General features: G+C 37.8%; 2 protein-coding genes and 1 long non-coding RNA gene across 7 annotated transcripts in view; 1 reads left to right on the top strand and 2 right to left on the bottom strand.

The window, feature by feature from the left end:
- Positions 1-2,743, bottom strand: part of Tbrg1 (transforming growth factor beta regulator 1) — a 9,917-nt gene extending 7,174 nt beyond the window's left edge. Inside the window, exons 1-2 of the mRNA XM_048796132.1 lie at positions 2,634-2,743; positions 1,022-1,092 (exon numbers count right to left, since the gene is read on the bottom strand). Coding sequence (XP_048652089.1) covers positions 1,022-1,092; positions 2,634-2,720 — 158 coding nt within the window. The 5' untranslated portion in view covers positions 2,721-2,743. The remainder of the gene's footprint in view (positions 1-1,021; positions 1,093-2,633) is intronic.
- Positions 2,744-5,230: 2,487 nt separating this feature from the next.
- On the bottom strand, positions 5,231-12,435 carry Panx3 (pannexin 3). Its single transcript, XM_015498983.2, has 4 exons — positions 12,255-12,435; positions 10,895-11,037; positions 7,495-7,709; positions 5,231-5,910 (listed from the first exon to the last, which is right to left on the bottom strand). Exons 1-4 carry the CDS (start codon positions 12,433-12,435, stop codon positions 5,271-5,273), a joined length of 1,179 nt encoding a protein of 392 aa, XP_015354469.1. The 3' UTR covers positions 5,231-5,270.
- LOC125614035 lies at positions 5,457-21,888 on the top strand. 5 transcript variants are annotated; one of them, XR_007344673.1, is made up of 4 exons: positions 5,457-7,667; positions 10,655-14,187; positions 16,761-16,872; positions 17,859-21,888. It is a non-coding gene; the product is annotated as an uncharacterized LOC125614035 (long non-coding RNA). The 5 variants fall into 5 exon arrangements; XR_007344675.1 differs by lacking the exon at positions 10,655-14,187; XR_007344674.1 differs by having other exon boundaries at positions 13,962-14,187; positions 16,761-21,888.
- Positions 21,889-23,211: the final 1,323 nt, after the last annotated feature.

The raw sequence follows: 23,211 nt of genomic DNA, 5'->3' as shown, positions 1-23,211 counted from the left end.
TGGGGGGGGGAGGTAGGGGGGATTGAACTCAGGGGGACTCGACCACTGAGACACATTCCCAGCCCTATTTTGTATTTTATTTAGAGACAGGGTCTCACTGAGTTACTTAGTGCCTCACTTTTGCTGAGGTTGGCTTTTAATTCGCAATCCTTCTGCCTCACCCTGAGCTGCTGGGATTGCAGATGTGTGCCACTGCACCTGGCCTGAAGTCAATGTTGGTTGGGCAGAAAAAATTAAAGCTAGATTTAGTTCACAATAACCTAAAAATAATGTCCGATTGAGGTTAGTGATCTTAAAAACTAAAAATCTCACATTTTATTTTTAGAAAATGTTTTAGTGTTTTATCTTTTGGTGGAAGACTACTCAGCTTATCAATTTTTACTAAAAATTCAATTAGAATTTTGATTAAGATTTGCATTGCACTTACAGATTTGTTATAAACAGGATACACTGTTACAACAGTGGATCTCTGTGCTACTTTCTGAAGAGAATTGCTGCATGACCAAGGTTACTTGAACTCTTCTACTTTCACCTATCAGTGTCAGATGACAGGAGCGATACAATATTACCCACGTGCATCAGGCAGGCTCAGGATTCTAGCACCTTTTGCTCATATTAGAGGTAGGTTGCCTCTAACCTCCTTCCATACAATTTTCTAGTGATCTATAACCTCATCTGACAGTGAAGCCTGGAACTCTGAAAATGATCTATTCTTCCCAAATATGAAGAGGTAACAGATGGGGAAAGTGAGCTGCATTACATTTTAGCACTAAGAAGGATGAAGAATGNTAGATGGCAAGAAGACTCAGAAAGATGAGTAGAGGAGTTGTCTCATCATCATGGTCCAACATGACTTCAAGGTTTGGGAACCAGTTCCACAGATTTTTTTTCTCTATACTTGATCAAGCAGTCAAGGGGTTGTGCAGTACATAAAAATCCAACAGGAGAAAATTCCCAAGAGCAATTACTCTATGTTAATCACAAAAAATGTGATTCTGAACACAAAATGAAGTCAGCTCACCTTCTTTCTTCTTTTGCTTTAAGAAATTTTTCCTCAAGACGAGCAATTTCATCACAAATAGCAGCATTTTCCTTTAAAAAAAATTTTAAACACAATAAAATAAAATAAATAAGAGGTTAAATCATTGTTCTGGGAACAGTATCCATATTTCAAACAAAGGACTGTTGTTGCTGGATAAGAAGAGCTACTCTATGTTCCAGACAAGCTATAAATAAATCTCTACGGAAAGTCAGGTTCTATTATAGGTAGGGTAATTATATATTACCCACACTGAGACACCTTTGAGTGAAAAGGGGCCACTATTAATAATACAAGAACAATATGGTAAAGTAGGACTGTCCCTGGTAAACCAAGATAGATGGCCACGTTAATTAGAATAACTATTAGCAGAGAAAATGGCATACTAAATAAATTCATACTATTACATAATTATGAGAACTATGTCTGGGAGCTTTGGTTTTTGAGAGACAAAGAAAATCTAACTCAAAGCATCCCATAATTATACCCTAAAGTGACAAACTGGAATGAAGTCAAATCTAGTGTTTAAAATTCCTAAACTTTATAATTTATTTGTATATATTCCAGTGCCATCTTTCCAATGACTCAATCTCTTAAGCACCAATTGTGAAGGAAATGTTCCATTCCAGATGTCCCACAGATGGAACCTCCAAGTTTGAAAGTTCAAAGCAGTATCCTTTTTCTTCACACAACCTCCTTCATGACTTTGGCATATGGGGGATAAAAGAAACAATCAGATGTCAAGTTCTCTTAACTTTAATTTTCTTATTTTTATCCAATGCACAGAGAAAATGCTGAATGAATATTTTTGGAAGGAGTATTCTAATTTACAAACTCTTATGCTTCCAAGAATGCTAAGAGTTGTTTAAGCTTTTGGTAGAATGAAGGGATAAACTATTGATTCAGATGTGAGGGAACATTCGAGGACTCCACCCCTATTTCCAGGCATAAAGGCAAATCAGAATGTTGTAACACAAAGTTATATCAGACAAACCAGTTTATTCATTTAATAAACTTTATACCCCGACGATAAAGAAAGGCAGGAGCAGAAGGCATGATGTATGAGTGGGAGTTAAGAAACACCTAGGAGACTCAAAGTGGCTTACAAGACAGAAATTATTGAAAGGTTCATGTGCCTGTTTAGTTAAGGGATCAGTTATGGGACAGTGGGGGTACCTGGGAAATATGCTGTGTAGTGGAATTTATAAAGCGGAATTGATTTAAGCTGGAGTGAAGGCTCTGACACAGTGCCCTTGGGCAAATCGTCCCTGAGCTTCAGGGTTCAACAGTGCCTAATTCTCAGGCATTTCTGAGAGTTCTGCAGTAATAACGATAATGATTAAATAAAATTTATTGGTAGACCTTCTGAGTACCAAGCAATTTTTCATTTAATCTCCAGTAGGGTAACTAGCTTTCATTTACAGACGAGAAAACAGGATGAGGAAAATTATGTATTTTATCCAAGGAGTAACAAGTAGTAACGTATACTGAAAAGCTAACATTGTCACTCTGGGAGGGGAATCAGCCTGGGGAAAGATTTCACTAGGAAGCAAAGTTTCGAGGCGGAGGCGGGCTGAATGACCGTCAGACTCACAAACACCGTGGCCTTGGCCGCTTTTCGCAGCCGCAGGTACTTCAGCCGGTACTTCTCGTTCTGGCTCTTCTTCGGGAGCTTTTTCATCCATGTTGTAAGTTGCCCTTGTTGGACTTGACTGGGTGTTAACAAGACAGCTCAAAAGTACCTAACAAGGCCATGTACATTCAGTTTTGGCAACTTCCAGGACCATTTCCAGCTCACAAAATACCCAAATTATGCCTTTTAATAATATATACAGGAATTTTACCTTGGAACCTGAAAATAACCTCAGTAAAAGAAAAAGACTTTTTTTTTTCTTTTAAAAATTCATATTTGCTAACTCTGTAGTTTATTTGCTGTCCTGCTGTGTTTGTCCCTGTAGGCTTTCAGATCTGACTTTATTTGTATCATTCATCTTCTACAGGTATCTTACTTATCCAGTGGGAAGGGAAGTGCCATCGTTTTCTTAGTTTGCAGGCTTCTCTGACCAATGGACTTCAATGGAATTAGTTTAAAAATGTTTATTGTATCTTCTTCATTACAACTTTATTTTTTTACAATTCTAAAACACTTCTTGCAAATTTTAGAAATTTAAAGTAGAAATGTAGAAATTTAAAAATTAAAAACAAGGAGGATTAAAAACAAAATTTATGGGACTGGGAATGTAGCTCAATATTAGTTCTCTTGCCTAGCATTCAGGGGCCCTGGAGTTGATCCCCAGCTCTTCAAAGGAAAAAAAAAATCATTCTGGAGGCTTGATCACATAATTCAAGTTAAAATTTTGATTCGCAGCACTGCAAAACAACAAATACAAACATACACAAACTAAATTTATAATGCTGCAACTTATGGAAAACTACTCCTAACGTGTTAATTTTTTTCATGAATTTTTATGTAGGTTAGACCATACTAAATGCTAGGTTTTCTTTTTGCTCATTTACTGTGATTATCATTATTTTACAGTGTTATGACTTCTTCATAAATATAATTTATTTTTTTCCCAGTGCTGGGGATTGAACCTAGGGCCTTGCACATATAGGTAAGTGCTTTAGCACTGAGCTACATCCTTAGCCCTGTAAGCATAATTTTAAGTGGCTAGTCAATATTACAGTGTGTCTGTATTCTATTTTCCATAAGTATTTTGCTGTTCTTTGACTGTTTGGTTAATTGCTGTGAATTGCATCTTTGTGCACAGGATTTTTTCCATTCAAAGGCTGGATTTGCATGCTGCAAAGAATGTGGTGCTACTGAGCATTCTTTTACTAATTTGTGTAGAAGAATTTTTATTTTATGACCCAACCTTTAGCAAACTTAAGGCAAGTGAATTGGCGATATTAATACAATGTAGTAAATTTATTTCAGAGGTAGGTTTTGTTTGATATGGCAGCACCCAGTAAGGAAAGAAGGGATTAAACAGGAAGGTTTTTTGAAGGAAATGTGTCCAGGTACACTCTGAAGGAGAAGTAGTGGTTGGCTTAGTGAAGAACAGAGGAAGGTCTCCCAGGCAGTGGAGACAATATATTAAAAAACTGAGCATCAGGAAAAGCCTAGGAACTGCAAGTGGCTGATACAAGTGAAAGCTGTATGGGAAGCAAGAGGAGAGACTGAAGTAGTGGGCAGGTTTTAGATCATGAAAGGCTTTGTGTAGCAACTGAAGAGGTGGATTTCTTAATGACAATAGAAAGTCATTAATGAATGTCTGTACATCATCAGTGTTTGCTTTTTAAAGGTAATTTAAGTTAGAAGCAACATAGCTTTTTTACTTATATGAAGAAAGGAGGGTCCATGCAATGATTTTTCTGAAGAAGTGATAATATGCAGCTTTAAAAAGAAATATAAAATGTGAGACATCATTGTATTGTGGGCTGAATACCATGGAACTGGATCAAGGATCCATTAAATCCAGACATAGAATTTGGAGTTAGGTATAAGGATGGATTGATGAATAAGAGAAGGAGAGGAGGGGCTCAATAGTACTTTACTGTTTATCCTGTGTAGTTCTAAATGGTTGCTATTTAGTGGCTGTATGTGAAGGTATAGTAGCCCATAATCCCAGTCCTTGGTGAAACGAGTCCTTGATTTCGATGATGAAAAGTGTATCTAGACATTTCAAGACTTTTCTTATGGCTATGCATGGTCCTGCCTCTCTTGTCTTAAACTCTAAGACCAGATTATAGATTGAAGCCATCATTGTCTCTTGGATTATTTTACAGACCACAAAGGGCCTGGTAAGGCTGATGAATTCCCCAAAGCAGTCTGGGCAGATTCCTAGGATTTTAGGCCACACCAAAGAGTTTCACATCTTTATTAATCTCTTACCAGATTGCTCTACTTTCTCTCTTGGGGGAAGTCCACGTATGCATCCTAGAAGGTCTATGGAGTGAATATAGTAAGGAGAACTAGTCTTTATAAATAGCCTTTAGAATCTAATTTTTTAGTTCTTTGACTCTTCAATTCCAGCTTTCACATTTGTTTCTGTATATTGATTTTATCTTCTTAACAGATAAAGGTTATGTAAGTCAGGTGAATCCAAGCTTGGCAATGCTAAAGTAGATATTTTTTTTGTGTGTGTATTGCTGTATGTGACTTTTAAAGATGGTGAAAGACTTTTGCTTTCCACAGAATTTCTCATTGCGTGGTTTCTTTATAAACTATCTATGGATGTTCATCACACATCTGTTGGGTGAGATGTTTGGGTTTTGAGGGTTCTAAGCCAGCCAGTAACGTCATGAAATCGACCACTGTGTCAATGTTATGCTTCTGGATGGTTGTGTCCTTCAACACACATAAGACACTCAACCAGCTAAAAGAGATGAGCTCAGAGATGTTGGCTCGGAGGAAAAGAAGAATTACATTGAGGTCATTGATTGGGCATCCCAGCATCTTTCTGCTGAGGAGATCAAAAGCTGGGAGCATCTCATATACAGATAGGAGTCGTTTGTCCCACTGACACAGCCGTGTGAAGTTGTGTATTATCACAGGAACCAATAAGGTGTATATTGCTGCACTGGAGAGGCTGACAATCTGAAAAATGGATAGGGAGGTCAGCCTGCATGTAATCAGGTCAGGAACATGGGTTTCATCATGTAGTAACCCTGCCTTGATGGAGCAGCTGAATTCTTCTTGGAAGAAGACATCCAGATGAAAGTGGCCAAGGTACAGGTATGTGGCTGAGGTAAAGAGGAGCAAAAGGGAGTTCCTCAGGAGGTAGGTGGCCACTAGTGAATGCGAGCGCTGCTTACATGCCAGGTACCGCTCTAGTAGGGGGAATTCAAAGTATCGTTCTTTTCGGGCCCTGCACAGGGAAAGAAAGGAGGAAAGTTAGGAAGCACCATATGTAGAACCATATCCCAAGAGTCATGTGGGAAACTAACAAATATGTGCATTCATTATGGAATTCTTGGTTAATTGAAGATCTGCTTTCCCCAAGCATAACCATGATTCTTCTCCCAAAAGATGTAAGTATAACTCATTTCTCCAAGTACTGAGTACAATGTGATAAACCTGGGGGATGATTGATGAATAATGAACGATCACTTTGGATTTTTGCCCAGCAAGTCATACACTAAAGCTGTAAGCAGAAATAGGACCCTTTGGAAGCAATAGGCTAATAAAATTAGCACTGGATTGGGAGTCTAAATGTGTTCTAGATCTTGGCTGTGTACTCTCTGTATGGTTTTTGGACCAGTTCATTTATTTTATACAAACGAGTGTGCTGACAAGTATTTGCTGAGAATTGTGTTCAGGTAGGTAAACCAGTCTCTGTTCCAAAGAAGCTTAGAGTCTTGTTGTGAGGGAAGGAGTAGACAAAACATGCAAATATTCAATGAAATTAACACTTGATATGTTGCTAAATTGATTGATACAAACCATAGTCATTACAAAAGTTAGGAGATGGAGTAACAGTGCAGGTTGGAATGTGCAGAAAACTTTACAAGAGAATATTGGCTTAAAGCTGGGCTTCAAAAGATAGAGGGGAACTTTTTAGAGAGTATATAGTGTGTGCATAAATGTGAAACAATATGATTTCAAATCATGGCTCAATTATGGTCACTCTATTTAAAGCTACTGTTAATTGTTCAGCTTTCCAGAACCCCTTCCCCTGTTTTACTTTTTCTTCATACTAGTTATCATCCCCTAATGTATTTTACTGGTGTGTTCTACTTTTTGTCTGTTTTCCCTCTAGTAAATATAAGCTCCACATGAATAATGATAGCTTTGTTGCCCCCCCCCATGTATCCAAAGCACCCAGTATAGTCTCTGATACTCAGATGTATGAATAATGCACTAAATAAATGATTTTTTTTCCAGTGGAAAAGAGGGAGACTGCTTAGGTAGAGTGAAAGGTTTCTGTCATCTGGTTGAGTATCTCTTATTTAAAATGCTTGGGACCAGAAGTGTTTCAGATTTTGAAGTTTTTCAGGTTTGAGAATATTTGCATAGATTTTACTAAAAATACTCAAAAACTTTTCGATTTTGACCATTATGGATATTGGATTTTTGGGTTTGGGAAATACTCAATGTATAGTTAGTTAGATGCTTGAAAAAGTAGTTGGATATGTTGAAGCAAATATTTAGGAGATTTTGGGTAGTTTTGGTAGATCTGGGAGGAGCTATTTAAGGTTTCTGAGAAGAGGAATAGTGTATAGAAGTGGGTATTTTAGAGAGATTAATCCCTTTGTGGCTCAGAGTGTTCATCTGTAAACTGCAGGTAGCAGGCCTTTCTCTTCTCTCTTTACAGGAATGACAGTTCATGAGATGATGGTAACTTTGCTCCCTTAAGAAAGATAACATAGAGGACATTTTAAAGATTATGGTGCATGGGTACCATTTTATGCTTAACTGCATTCTTCAAGAAAAGACTGAAAAAACAACTCACTTTTCCAGTTCATCCCAGAAGACAAGCGGGTCAGAGCTCTTCTGCCGGATCTTCAACATGTGCTGCACCAGGCGGATGGAACGATTATAGGATTTGTCTAGTTCGCTGATGATGAACAGCAGATCTGAGCTGAGGGCTGGAACAGCTGCATACTGCCACAGCAGTACTGGCAGGTACATGGCCATGGCCAGGGCCAGAAGGGAGTAGGGGAGGGCCTGTAGGACAAAAGTTGGCTGAGCAGGTGGCTCAGGGTGTTGAGCCTTGAGTGACCGTACTAAGTGAGGGCTTTTTTCTCCCCAGTTCCTATTTCAGAAGGGGAAGACAGCATGGAAAGTGGGCCACCTAAGGCTCTCTATCAATATGAAAGAATATAATGAGGTCCAGTAGGAAAGGGACGGCAGATCTTCCTGTTCCCCACATTCATATAGTTTTTCTGATCTGTGGTCTATCTAGGGCTCCAGGGGAAGAGAAAGAGCGAGAATGAGAGGGCATGGGATATGTGTGTGTATGTGTATCTCTATCTCCCTTCTTGTTCCCTCGCAAATGTGTTGGGGTGAGTAGATGGCCTGAGGTTACAGCCAACAGTGCCATGTCATCCTAGGCCATGTCAACAATGGCCATAGCCATGTCATTTCTTCCCTGTAGCCTTCCCTGACTTCTGTAATGTACACTGGTATTTTCGAATCTTTGCAATTTTTGGTAATGCCAAATTACACCATCAGAAACCATCTTGGAATTCTTTTGGGGTTCTTTCATGTATATAGATCTGTGAACTGACTTTCAGAAATGCATAAGCCTTGTCTCTTTAACTATACTATTAGCTACATGGGATAGGGGACTGAGATGGGTTGAATTGTATTTATGTCTCCCTCCCCAATATGTGGGCATCTCAATCCTTAGAACCTCCGCATGAAATCATATTTGGAAGTATGGTTGTTGCAGATATAATTAGATAATTTAAAATAAGATTAAACTGGAATAGGGTAGGCTCCTCATCCATTATGACTGATGTTTTTTACGTACACACATACATCATGTGAAGAGGTGCACACAGGGAGAACACCCAAGGTGATGAATCTATAAGCCAAAGAGAAGGGCCTTGAAGATCCATTCTTCACAACCCTCAGAGGATCCAATCCTACTGACACCTTGATTTTAGACTTTTGACTACTAAAACTATGAGACAGTACATTTCTGTCCTGTAAGCCAAAGTTTGTGGTACTTTATTATAGCAGCATTAACAAACTATAATAAGAACTTTTCCTTAGATTTCTTCATCATACTTAAACCCGAAACTGGGTTGGGCCTACTATTTTGCTCACAGAAAATTCTCTACTTGTAAAGGTTTCTAAGGTCATGTTTTTGGTAGGCACTTAGCATTCATTATTTTATTTGCTTTTCACAAAGATGCTATCAGGTAGGTATGATTAGTATCTTTTTTTTTTTTTTTTAACAGATAAAGGAACTGAAGTATGAGAAGATTAAGTGCTTGTACAGGGTTACACACCCAGGAGGGGTGACAGGATTTATAGCTGGGCTGGGTGATTTGGGAGCATATTCCCTTAATGACTACTTGACCAATACCTTCTCCTAATCTAGGGATGTTTTTTCCTTTTAGAAGAGAGTTTGGAGAGAAAAAAGGAGGGTATGGATTTGATTGCATCTGTGTGTGTGTGCGTGCCCTTGCTTTCTGAACTAAGGAAGGAAGGTTAGGAATATGAGGATACAAGAGAAAGAATCTTTTCACTCCTGTCCAAGAAATAACTTTCCTTGAAACTAAGCTCTTTACCTTTGTGGAGTGTTTCTATAGGTTTGAGGTGGAGTTGGAGGATCTGGGTTTAGAGAATTTCCCATTGACTTTGATGATCAGGTATCTGATTTTTTCTTGACTTGTAAATCCCCTCTGTGACATCTTGAACTTGTTACCATCTAATTTCTGCTTGAACTGCCAGTGGCAGAGGCCTTCTGGTCTCTCTCCATTGTCTCTATCCTTCTATCCTAGAAGTATGGTATTTGGAGGCCTTGTTAGTGATCATCACTAAGAAATCACTACCCTTGAATGACTTCTGACGAAACATGGTGAACTGAACAGACATGTTACCATTGTTCCCTCATAAAACCCATTAACAGCTGGAAATGGAAGCACACGCCTATAATCACAGTGGCTCTAGAGGCTGAGGCAAGAGGATCGCAAGTTCAAGGCCAGCCTCAGCAATTTAGTGAGACCCTGTCTTAAAATAAAACATAAAAAGGATTGGGGATGTCAGTCAGTGATAAAGTACCTCCAGGTTCAATCCCTAGTACAATAAATAAATAAATAAATAAATAAATAAATAAATAAATAAAACAAACCCACTAGCATGACAATAAAATATTAAAAAGAAAGACAAGATTTTAAAGGACAAAGAGAATAGGAGAGGCTGGACACATGGCTGTAATCCCAATGACTCAGGAGGTTGAGGTGGGAGGATCACAAGTTTGAGGCCAGCCTGGGCAAGTTAGCAAAATCCTGTCTCAAAATAAAAAATAAAATGGACCAGAGACGTGAATGGTAGAACTCCCCTAGGTGCAAGTCCTTAGTACCAGGAGAGGAAACAAACAAACAAATAAGCAAACAAAAACAAAACAGGAGAGGAGATGAGAAACAGAATATTGGAAAGCTAGAAATCAGAAGACACCAGCATGTGGGGAGAGTGGGGAGTTGAAGCAGGGACAAGAGAGCTATTTGTACCTCAGAGCCAGAAAGGAATTGGAGATATGGAAGAACTTGAGCAATGAGCATGTAGGAGGGCTAACAGCAGAAAATTGAAAAATCTGTGTTGAGAAATAGACCAGAAGTTCTTTTCTGTAATGTTATGCATTCCGGCAACCAACCTGGCCCTTCCTGACAGGATAGAAGTTTACTGTGTAGAGATTAAACGAGATTAAACTCTGTATTTGAGCTTACTGAGGGCAGAGGAACCGTACTGAGAATGGGGGATCAGCTGAATGAATACTGAGTAGTGAGTTCCCAGAGTGCTGACAACCAGGCTTAAAACCAATTGCGCCCTGCCCATCCCCACAGTTTAAGAACTGAATGACTCGTCTCAGAGAGTAGTGATCAGCCCAAGAAAAGGATAAAAGATATTTGAGTTTTTTTTTTTCTCCCTCAATGGAATAGACCCAAGGGATCACCTTCAGCTAAAGGCTGCTTGTCGACAAGCTTCACCCACTGGTACAAGGCATCCAGTCAGATAAAAGTGGGCAGCTGAAGATCAGCAGAATTTGAAGAATGCGTGAACATGAAAGTCAGCCACTGGGGCAAGATGGGGGAAGGAGGTGAGAAGGAATATAATGATAACACCTCTCTCTCCTGCCACCCTGCTCTGAAGCCAGGAATGACAGTCTCTGTCTGCTTTACCTTGTGGGGCCAGAGAGATTTTATCTTGTACCGGCCAGCCTCATCCTGTTCATGGTGAACCAGGGAGTCCCAACAGGAACTGTCCACATATGCAGCCTGCCGGACACTGAAGTTACTTGGAGAAAAGCAGCTGATTGGAGACCCTGGAATAAGAATACAACTTTGAGGCAGCATTGAGTTGGAAATGGGAATGCGAATTTGAAGGGGCCACTGTCTAAGGGTTTTGTAGAGGTCACCTTCACAACTCTGAATTTATGTGTGTGGCCGACACTATCTTCCCATGCTCTAGTTTTCTGGGGTTGGCACTGCTGTGTCTTGGGAGGACAGGGCATGACAGGATAGCTCCCTATTGTTTGGCTTTTGCCTGTCAGTGTACTGTCTCAGCCTGGTCTGATTATTCTTTTCTCTCAAATCACCCCCCCCCCTGCCCCGCCGGATTCCCAGGGGATGGGGTATCCCTACACACCTGCAGTTTCTCACCAGACTTGCAGTGTGATGGTGGTATCTCCTTCCTGAAAAAGCTGACATCGTTTAGATTGTAAAACATAGAGGATTAATTACCTGAACTTCTGAACCCAAAGAGAAAGGACAGGCAATTGGTACTAGAAGGAAAGTAGGCTTGGGGGAGAGTCTCTTATTTTTTGTTTTTCCATCATTCTCTAGAAAGAGGCAGAGCTGGGAGCCAATACCTTTCCCCTTCTTCTGGATGTAGGCACACTTCACTGGGAAATGTAATAAGCAAATGGAATGGCCAAAAAAGAAAGCCAGAAGTCCCAGTTCTCAGGAAATCCATATGCTTTTTAATAGAGGTAGTGGATTTGTGGGTAAATTCAGTACCTAAAACACCATAAACATGTGTATGTTAGTTTCTCTGTGTGTGACTGGGGTTTTTGGAGAAAGCAGTAGGTTTTTTTAGCACCTCTGAATGTGGCTGTGTCCGGCCCTTAATATATATTCTCAAATCAATAACATTGGAGGTGGATGTGTGGAGAAGGCTCAGAGGAAATAAGACACTTGTCAACAACATGGCTGATTAGGTGCTGAAAAGATTATAAGGCCCCAACCTCTATTATCTATATGCAAACTAAAGTAAAATATTAATTATGAAAGTGATACAAAACATAAGAATACTGAAATCATGACTAATTATTTCTTATTGTAAAATGTCAGAGGTGATTTTTAAAATTTTTGGTGCCTCTGCTTTGCTGGTGTCCTAAACTCATGCATGGTCTGTCCTTTAGGTAATCTGGCCCAGCCCAAAGTCATGAAACCTAGTCAATGTGGGAGCCATTTATCTTCAGAGCTCATGCAAAGAATACATTGAAGTGGGGTCTCTCACTGGCTCTTGGAAACAACTTACCAGAGGAGAACTCTTGGGCAAAAGCCAGAGACATCAGCAATAAGGGGAAGCCCACAGCAACAAACTTGATCATCTGGTCCATGGGCAGTTCCAGGCGCAGTCCTTTCAGGCGGGAGCCCTTTCGGTCAGGCAGCAAGGCATCAGAGAGCATATACTCTGCAGCTGTGTGTGCCAGAGACATGATGCTATGAGATAAGGTGTTCAAGTGGCCAAGGTGTCCCAGGTTAGTAGAATGAGGAGGTAACAGCTTTAGGCAGCTGGCTTTGAGCAGACAGTGCTGCAGCCCCAGCCTCGTGGATATCTGTGCTTGGAGCAGGCGATGTTTCTCTAAATAACTGTCTAAGCCCTGAGCCAGGCACCCTGGTAATTAGAGGGGGGCGTAGCCTCAGTAGGTCCTTGCTGGAGGAGGGTCGGGTATCACTTGTGGTTGGTGCCAGGCTGCTGTCTTTGGATTGTCTCTGAGTAGATCAAGCCTAGTGGCTTTATGCTGCCCTTTCATTAATAAAGTATTTTCAGCGGGGTGGTGAAGAGAGGAGAGCTATGGAGCTGGGCCCCCATGTAATTGGTGTGGAATTTGGGTGGGGATTGCTTAAATGTGTTAAAGGCCATAATTTTGTGGTTTGGGTGGGAATGGAGCCCCCAGGACTCAGTTATGATTTCTACCTCTATAAAGCAGTCTTTGTCCCAGTGATGAATTTTGCTCAGGGCCCAGGCTCTTTCCTAGAAGCTGCTCTGTGTTTGGTGTTAAATTTCCTTCCCTACTCTGGGCTTCTTCCAAAACATTTCAACCATGTATTTAAAATTTCCAATTCCATTTTAGCCCTGTAAGTTCTCTAGACAATTGGGGGATACATGGCAGTGATGAATAATAGAAAGAGTATGACCTTTGAAGATTGGAAGGAAAAGTCTTTCTGTGGAGACTAGCAGTGCTCACTTTTTAATTTAATCTTAATTTTGGGCAAGTCACTTTGTCTCAGTTTTCTCATTTCGCAAGTGGAAGTATGTTAGAATCTTACAAGATTGTGGGGGAACTGATTAAGATCATTATATGTGAAGGTTCACAATAGATTGTAAAGTATAGGGCAAGTGCTGTGGTTTGGATAGGTGACCCTCAAAGGCCCATGTGTTAAAGGTTTGTTCATTAGCCTGTGGTGCTACTGAGAGGTAGTGGAACCTTTTTAGAAATAAAGCCTAGTGGAAGGAGGTTAGGTCACTGGAGTATGTCCTTGAAGGGAATATTGGGACCCCAGCCACTTCCTGTTTCTCCCTTTTGCTTCCTGGCTGCCATGAGGTGAGCAATTTCTTCCCTACACTCCTGTCATGATGAACTGTGCTGCCACAGGCAAAAAGCAGCAGGGGCAAATGACAATGGACTAAAACCTCAGAAACCATGAACTGAAATAAACTTTTCCCCTTATTAAGATGCTTATCTTAGGTATTTTGTCACAGTGATGGAAAGCAGAGTAATATAGCAAATGTCAACTGCTCAATTTGGTGAGTTTGGGTGGGAGAATAGGGCACTCTTGTCTCTACTATTGCTCTTCAGCTTGGGCCTTTGGCTATGTCCTTCCTATGAGGCAAGGAGTTCATGAGCTTATGCAGAACCTATATCTAAACCTCTCTTCTAGTGCAGTTGACTCTGTAATTCATGCCCATATGGCTTCAGCCTAGTTTCAGCACCTGTGTGAACCTTTTCCTCTCATGCAGCCTTTTCAAGGGAAGATTGTACTGCTGGTGTACACCCTCAGGCCTAAGGATTGGATGAATACAGAAGTTTGGATGGAATTTAGAAGTACTGAGGTGTCCATATGTGCACTTGTGAGGTTTTCTGCAAAGTGAGACTTAGCCAGGATGAGAAGAGAAGAGGATTGGGCCAGGGATCTGGAAGAGTGTGAAGATTCTAAATTTGAACCTGGCATTCCTGATCATTATGGTATGTGTGTGTTTGTGTGTGTGTGTGTGTGTGTGTGTGTGTGTGTTTGAGTATGTATGTATGTATGTAGGTAGGTAGGCAGGCAGGCAGGTGGAACATACTTTACTCAACAGCTTGGTTTAAAACTTCTCATGTTTTAGATATATGGTATATGGGTCTCTATTTGAATTTTTTTCCTGGTCCCACAAATGAGTAGGCTGGGCCTGCCTCTCTTCCCATTCCACAGGATAGAGGCCAACTCTGATTCAGAGTTGCTGCATGTGTACTAAATGAAATGATCCAGGTATGGGAATAGCAGAAGAAATCCTTTATTTCTGTTCTCCATTACCCTCTCTACATTCTCATTTCTATATCTTTTAATTATGTGTTTTTGTCTAATGCTTATTGTTAGTTTATATGCATGTATATTTTTTTGCTTTTTAAAAATACTTATGTATTTTTGAAGTGTAATATAGAATCATTAAAATGCACATATAATAAATGTGAAGTTCAATCTATTTTCATCTGATCAAGAAACAGAATATTATTAGCATCCCAGAAACCCCCTCTGTGCACCTTCCTAATAATTACCATTTCCCAAAAGGTAATCATTATCTTAACTTTAAATAGCATAGATTTTTGCCTTTTTAAAATAGAATTATCTATGTATACTCTTTGGTGCCTGGCTTGTTTTGCTATATACATTGTATTTATGAGAATCATCCATTTTGTTGCCTGTTTTTGAACTTTATATGCAAGGATTTATATACATGTATTTTTTGTGTTTGAATTTTCTGTCTAAATTATTTTTGAGATACATCTGTGCCACTGTATGTATCAGAAATGCATTCGTTTTTATTGTATATACAACAGTTTGTTTATATATTCACCAATTGATGGATATTTGGGTTTCTGGATTCTCGATATTATAAAATAATATTGCTTTGTGAACATTCTCAGGTGTTTTATGGTGAATACATGTATGTCTTTATGTAGGGTACATACTGAGGAGGATTGCTGGATCATAACACAATGCATATGTTTATAGTTTTCCAAGTGGTTACATCATTGTACACTTTCACCAACAGTTTATGAGGGTTCCAGTTACTCCACATCCTTGGCATTACTTTTTTTAATTAAAAAATTTTTTTAGTCATTTTTTTGAGCTGGGGATGTGGCTCAAGCAGTAGTGCGCTCACCTGGCATGCGTGTGGCCCGGGTTTGATCCTCAGCACCACATACAAACAAAGATGTTGTGTCCGCGGAAAACTAAAAAATAAATATTAAAAAATTCTCTCTCTCTCTCTCAAAAAAATTTTTTTTTAGTCATTTTAGAAGGTGTGTTAGTCAACTTTCATTGCTCTGACCAAATACCTGAGAAAAGCAGCTTAAGGGAGGAAATATTTATTTTGACTTATGCTTTCAGAGATTCATAATCAGGTGGCTCCATTGCTTTGGATGACAGAAGGGAGGAGGGATAGAAAGGGAGGTAGGGGAGAGGGGGCAGAACGAGGGGGAAGGAGAAGAGAGGAAGCTAGTATAACATATACTCTTCCGAATATGCTCCCAGTGACCTACATTCTCCAACTTGATAATCATCATCTATAATTTTCACCACCTCCTAATAGTCCATTAAATTATGAACTCATTAATGGAATAATCCATTTATAAGATTAGAGTCCTTGTGAGACATTTATTTCCAAAAGCCCCACCTCTAAACATTGCTGGAGTGGGGACCAAGCCTTCTGTACATGAGCCTTTGGGGGGCATTCCAGATCTAAACTATAACAAAAAGTGTGTATAAGCAGTGTATTGTGGCTTTAATTTGAATTTCTCTGATGACTAATGAAATTGGCTATTTGGACTTTTGAACATCTTTTATTTTTCAATCTTATTTATTTAAAAATAAACAATATATACTTTATATATTTTTTAGTTGTTGATGGACCTTTATTTTATTCATTTATTTAAATGTGGTGCTAAGAATTGAATCCACTGCATCACACATATGAGGCAAGCTATAACACTGAGCTACAACCCCAGCCCTAAAAATAAATGATATTTTTACATACCATATTAAAATGTGTATGGTATGGCCAGACAATGGAATTAAACAGATTAATGGAAATGATTAGACTAGAGGTATGGTAACATGGATAATTCTAAAAAATATATTGAGCAAAACAACAAAAAAAGAAAGTTGCAGGGTATTTCTAGTAGAGTCATTTTTATAAACTTTTAAACATGCTAAAAAACGATATATATGTCTACATCTCTATATCTCCATATCCTATATATGGATATCATCTTTTATTAAGTATATGTTCAAGTCTTTTATCTGTTTTTCTTTTGCTTATTGATTTGTGGGAATCCTTTTAATATTGTGGCTATGAGGCTCCCTCTCATTGGTTACCTTTTGTCCCTCTGCATTGGTTACCTTTCATCCTCTTCATGGTGTTTATTGTGTTTCTAGAAGTTAGTGTATTATTTGTTTTTATTTATGAATAGTGCTTTAAGTATTCTACTTAAGAAATCTTTATTCCAATATTCAATAAGTTTCTTTTAAAATATTTTGTTTTATATTTCTTACTTAGGCCTGAATTCATCTAGAATTGTTTTTTTTAACGAATGAGATGGAGGTGAAGGCACAGAATTTTCCGTGTGTGACTCAGCTCAATTTATTGAAAAGATGATCCGTTGCTTGTGGTAATGTACTTTTATTATTGCCGTAAATCAGAATACTATCTTCTAGTTAACAGTTTGTCTTTTGGTGCTACTATTACTACATAGCTTTAACTACTGTAGCTTTATAAAAGGTCTGCAATATAAATCTCTCAGTTTTGTTTTTTTCAAGATTGCTGTGGATATTCTTGACATTTTGCATTTCTATATGAACTCATCGATTTCGGAGGGAAAACCTGCCAGAATTTTTTATTAGAACTTTTAAATCTATAGCTTAATTTGGTAAAATTGAGATCCTTACACCTCAAAGCTTTCGAATCCATGAATGTAACATATCCCTCCCTTTGCTGAGTTCTTAAATTTTTGTTCATTGAAATTTTTAGTTTTCAGTGGATTTCTACACATCTTCTGTTGAATTTATATTGCTAGATATTTAATATTTATTGATATTTTTGCTAACTGAATCTTTAAAACTATTTGATTTTCTAATTGTCTATAGTATATGGAGATAAAACTGACTTTTATATAATGATTTTGTTTTTGACAAACCTGTTACATTTATTTATTGATTCTAATGTATATTCATTTGGATTTTCTATCTATATAATTATATCATCTATTAAAAATCAGTTTTTCTCTTTCTAATCTTTATGTCTTTATTTTTCTTGCCTTATTGCATTGATTAGGATCTCCAATACAATACTGAATGTAAATGTGACAGTGGATATCTTGACTTGTTCCTTAGGAAGAAAGTTTATAACATTTCACTATGGAGTTAGGATGTTTATTGTAGGCTTGACTGGGCTGCAGTATGTATTTTGAAACTCAATCAGTGGTTATTGGCTTAGAGTCTCTTCATAGGGTGCCATGGCAACTGATTTTTCCAGTGCAGGTAATCTGTCAAAGAGAGAGAGACAAACACACACACACACACCAGCTAGCCATAATGCCTCTTGTGACCTGATCTCTGAAATTGCAATTGCTACTTCTGTTTTTTTCTTTTTCACTAGGAGGAAATCATTATTTCTGGCCCACTTGCAAGGGAAAGTAAATGTGCTCTATATTTTGAAGAAGTATCAAATAATTTGGGTACTATTTTAAGCCACTATGTTATGTAAGTGAGATTTTTTTTGAAGAAGTTGTCTACTTTTAAATGCAAATGTCAAATTTATTGAAATACCATCATTAATAATATCCCCTTATATCAATATTTTAGTTTGTGATTTAAATAAACAACAAAGTTGAAAATTTACAGTGAACACCTGTAATTTGTAGTTCTATCATTAGCATTGTACTTGGCTTCCTTTGTTATTCGTTTGTCCACCCCTTCATCTACTCATCAAACCATTCTTTTTTAAAAAAAATTTTATTTGTTCTGCTTAGATAAACATTACAGTAGAGTATATTTCACATATTATACATACATGGAGTGTAATTTAGGATACTGTTCTTGTGGTTGTACACGATGGGGAGTTACACTTGTAGACGTAAATGCTCTTCTCCCTAAATATTTCTGCGTGTATGCAATTAACTATATTTCTGCATTCTTACAGTCTATGTTGTTAGAGGTAAAATTTATATATAGTAAAATGCACAAAGTTTAAGTATGCATGCATGGAGTTTGAAAAATGTATACACCTGTGTAATCTGTACTCCATTAAGGTTAGTACATTATTATCATTCAAGAAAATTTCATTTGATTTTTTTGTGGAGATCCCAGTTTTCTGGTGAAAATATCCATACTTCAAATTCACCCACCTTTTATTTTCTTGATTTTACTAATCAGAGTTATTTAAAAATCTCTATCATAGACTCCAAATCTGGAAAATTCTATTTGCTTTTACTGTTTACTTCATGTCTTCATTATTGGTCATTATTGTAGTCTGGATCTGGGAAGTTTCCCAAGACCCATGTGTTAAAGTCTTAGTCCTCAGCCTGCTACTATTAGGAAGTAGCAGAAGCTAAGAGGTGGTACTTAGTGAGAGGTCTTAAGTCATTTGGGGTGTGTCCCTTCAAGGAGATTGTGGGACCCTAGACTTTTCCTCTTTCTCTCTCTCTTTTGCTTTCCAGCCACGAGGTAGGCAATTTTCTTTGCTACACACTCCCACCATGATGTGTTGCCACAGGCCCACAGTAGTGGGGCAGGGGGGTGTCAATTGATTATGGTCTGAAACCTCTAAAACTGTGAGCCAAGGCAAACTTTTCTCTTCATAAATTATTTCAGGTATTTCTTACAGTAACAGAAGGTTGACTAATATAATCATATACTCTTAACTCTTTATACATGGAGTAATTATGTGTTATATGCCAAATATTGTGTATGAAACATATGGTTCTTTGGTTTTTAGATAATGCTATCTTTCACCAAAGGTGGTTCTCCTTCCTTCTGTTAGGCATCAGGAATGAGAACTGATCACAATTCAATCAGGAACTGAACATGATTAGACTTGTATTGGAGTTCTAGTAAGATTCAGTCTATATTAGTTTTTATCATTTCTAAACTTGATCTTTCCAGATGTTTTATTGAGTTAGTTAAACTGTTGTCTCTTAACTTTCAAAAGACTTAGAAGTTTTATTATCTTCTCTGGAGGATTTCCATTTAGCTCTTTATTTTTCTACCTCAGGTAGCTTCAAAATATGTCAAATGTTTTGAAGGGGAGACTAGGTCAGAAAGTATATATCACTGATATTAATGCAAGTCCCTCAAAAAATATCTTTGTTTCCTAAGCACCACAGGGTATAGGTATAGGAGATTTCACTTAGCATTTTTAGAAGCTTTTGTTCTAGTCCTCAGTCCATACAACTCCAGCATTCAGCAAATGTCCTATGGGTAAAACTGGCCATGTGTTTGAAGTCCCTCAAGTTTCCAAATGTCACACCACTCCTTTAATAACCTTTGAAAGCTTTGATGGCTCATTTATCCCCAACAGATGCTCTGTGCTTGGACCAAGGCCCATGACAAGTTGGTGGTCAGATGCAGAAGATTCCTGTAGGTTAAAAGTTCCTGGAGATTGTCATTTTGCCTCAGCATGGTTCTGTCCTCTCAGAAATTTCCCTTTATCTCACTCTTATTTCTTCCATAGCTTCCTGATAGCCACAAAATACAATTTTTATAATTAATATATTTTTTTCTATTTGTTGCTTCAGGAGCATTTACCTGCCCTACTGTACTGCACTTTACTCAAAAGTCTGTGCTTTATAATTTTAATATACATAAGTGCTGTTCTGTTTTATATCTCATTTTTTTCTTAGTTTTGAAACCTTAGCATTGTCCCTCTAAAGTCAATCCCTGTTGCTACGTCCATAGCTAATTTGTTGTTTCCACTACTGTATTACACTTAACCTACTCAGTCGTATATTGACAGACACTCATTTTGCTCCTACTCCTTGTATCACAATCAATGTAAATTTCCTCTTATGGTCTCATAAGAGAATTTAGTTGATATACCCCTCTAGGAATAGAATATCTAGGGATACTGATCTAAAATAGTATTATTTTAATTTAAATTTCTGTTAATTAATTGAATATCTCTTATATGTGCCTTAACCATTTATTTCTACTAACTATTTAACATACTTTAAAACTTGACAACTTCAAACAGTGAACATTTATGATTTTCCAGTTTCTGTGGATCAGGAGTTTGATAGCAACTTGGCTAGGTTGCTCAGAATTGCTTACAGAGTTGTGTTCAAGAGATTGGCTTTGTTCATTGAAGGCTTGGCTAGGTTTGCAAGATTCAAATCCCAGATAGTTCACTCACATGATTTTTGGCAGAAGGGTTCAGTGTGGCAGGAGGCCTTTCTTTCTTGCTGCATGCCCCTTTCCATAGTTGTGATTGAGAGTTCTCACTATAAGGCATATGGCTTTTTCTGAAGTGAGCAATCCAAGAGAAAACAAGGCAGAAGCATTAAAAATCTCAGTCTATAGAAGAATCACAGAGATGCTGTTGAAGACTTTGGATTTGCCCTTTGTGAAACTGATGAAGAAGATGCTGAAGAAAAAAGGTATAGGAAATAAGTACTTTAATCTAGTGACTACAATATTCAATTGAGCCATGAAGAACTTTGTCGTATTAATATCATATATGCTAGTGCATGAGAAAAGGAATGGCTGATGAGTTGATGAGTAACTCAGAAAAGTATATTTTTTTTAAAGAATTAATTTTTTTAGTTATAGATGGACAAAATACCTTTATTTTGTTTATTTATTTTTTTATGTGGTGCTGAGTATCGAACCCAGTGCCTCACACATGCTAGGCGAGCGCTGTACCACTGAGCCACAACCCCAGCACCAGAAAAGTATAGTTTTAATACAAGTTGTTGAACTACTCAATCCCATTATAAATTCCACAACAATTGGAAGGGAGCCAACTTGATGAAATGACAGCAGCTGTTGGTCAGCATGTAATGCACAGCCATGACAAATATAAGGATATAGAGCTGTGATATGTAGTCTTCAACACAAAGTTGTGTTCTTCTCTAATATAAAGTTCATCAGTATTTTAGGAGTAATAATAAAACAGTTAACAGAGGTCCACAAATAATCAATTTCTGATGAAGTAGTACATAGAGGTATGGAGCTGATAAGAAAAATAAAATGATCAAGGTTTCCCACTATGATGCTCAAATAGATTGTTCCTCAAAAAAGAGGAGCTTGGAAGCCTGCTTGCCTTGTTCCTGGGAATGCAGTCTGTAGAGTAATATTCTGCTTCCATTCTCCTTTAGGTTAGAGGCCTCTCCAGGTACAAGCATATCCCCCTTGGGACTGTTTTCTGTGTTTCACTTATTTTATTTACTACTAACATTTTCTAGAAGTCAGGCTTGCTAGGGAGTATTTCAGAGATGAGGATGATTAGAGGAAGTGGGCAGCAACTGGAGTTTATACTACCTATAACCAGCTCACATATTTAGAGATAATTTTTTTGTGTGTTTCTTGGTTTTGTGAACATATATTTTGCTTTAGTGATTCCTTCTCATATAGGTAATCTTACAATTTTTATCAGAATGTAATAATGTAAAATAAACATTATCGCAAATCTGTGTAGCGTGATTATAGTTATTCTACTTACTGTTCTACTTAATAGTTATTCTACTTGCTTACTTCTTTTATCAAAAGAAGACTAAAAATACCTTAAAGTGTTAGCTGTGCATGAACATATTTTATTCCCCTCCAATGCTCAGTTGCTATAGAAATGTAAGTTGTCCTTAGGCATCTGTAAATCACCTTTGGTTTTTCTCTCTATATAAAGTTCTGTGACCTAATGCAGCAAGTGTCCTTTCACTTCTAGGGGGTTAGTTAGCATCTCTATCAGAGGGAAATAGATAGAGTGAGAACATGATGTGCTGGTTCCTGAGAAAGCATTTCAAAAAGGAGCACAAGGCTGTGGGTATACCTTAGTGATAGAATGAGTGCTTTGCATGTACTGGGTTTGATCCCTAACACCAAGAAAAAAATGAGTACACAATTTTGCACCCAGATAGGTCATATGTGTTAGTATTGATGAAACTTGGATAATTTAATTTTGATGCACATAGGTATAAATGTTAAAAGACCATGGAGGAATTGTTGTAGGTGCTTCTAGGCTATGTTTGCACAATATCATCAAAGAAAAAGGAAAAGAATAAAGAACAAAGGATCATACACATCCACAAAAACATTAATGTTATTTCAGTTATATATTTATGAAAGATTGTGTATGTGTTTTGGGTGTAGAAAATGAAAGAAAATACAAAAAGAAGCAAGAGGTCACATTGTATATTCATGCCAATAACTAGGTTTGCTTTGCATATGAAATTGGATATAATAAATTGGTAGTTGGGCTCAAGTCCTAGGATTGCTGAAAAGCCAGTCATTGTGATTCTAGATAGGAAACAGTGTTCTGCTAGAGAAGAATCAGATTATATCAACTGAGAATTTTGTAGCTTAAAAAATTGGGCATATTATACTTGGAATATAGTTTGTTTTTAGTAAAATAAGGGAGCAGAGGAAAACAAGATGAGATCTATTGCTGCTCCTTCCTGTGTTCAGAGAAGCTCAGGAAAATTCACATTAGGTCAGGGTTAAAGGTAGGCAAAACTGGAAATAGAATAGAGCACTCTCACAGATCAAAAGTAAAATGACTTGATTTGGGGATTGGATCTCTCTCCTATATGTTTCCTTTATGCTGGAATTCAAAAAGTTTGTTCTTGACTTCTTACATGTTAGTTTTCCACTAAAAGTTTCAATCACTCTTGTTTTTTTTTGAGAGAGAGAGAGAGAGAGAGAGAGAGAGAGAGAATTTTTAATATTTATTTATTTTTTTAGTTTTTGGCGGACACAACATCTTTGTTTGTATGTGGTGCTGAGGATCGAACCCAGGCCGC

This window comes from Marmota marmota, unplaced genomic scaffold, assembly GCF_001458135.2.
Source record: "Marmota marmota marmota unplaced genomic scaffold, marMar, whole genome shotgun sequence".
Classification (NCBI taxonomy): domain Eukaryota; kingdom Metazoa; phylum Chordata; class Mammalia; order Rodentia; family Sciuridae; genus Marmota; species Marmota marmota.
The sequence above is the reverse complement of the archived record's forward strand: the minus strand, read 5'-3'. Positions and strand labels throughout refer to the sequence as shown.

Excerpts from the sequence above, each read along its gene's own strand:
- Panx3 (XM_015498983.2), bottom strand. The coding sequence starts at position 12,435 with ATGTCTCTGGCACACACAGCTGCAGAGTATATGCTCTCTGATGCCTTG. Across the intron at positions 7,710-10,894 it reads AATCTCTCTGGCCCCACAAG|GCCCTCCCCTACTCCCTTCT; the intron begins GTAAAGCAGACA and ends TTTGTCCTACAG. Across the intron at positions 5,911-7,494 it reads TTCTGGGATGAACTGGAAAA|GGCCCGAAAAGAACGATACT; the intron begins GTGAGTTGTTTT and ends TTCCCTGTGCAG.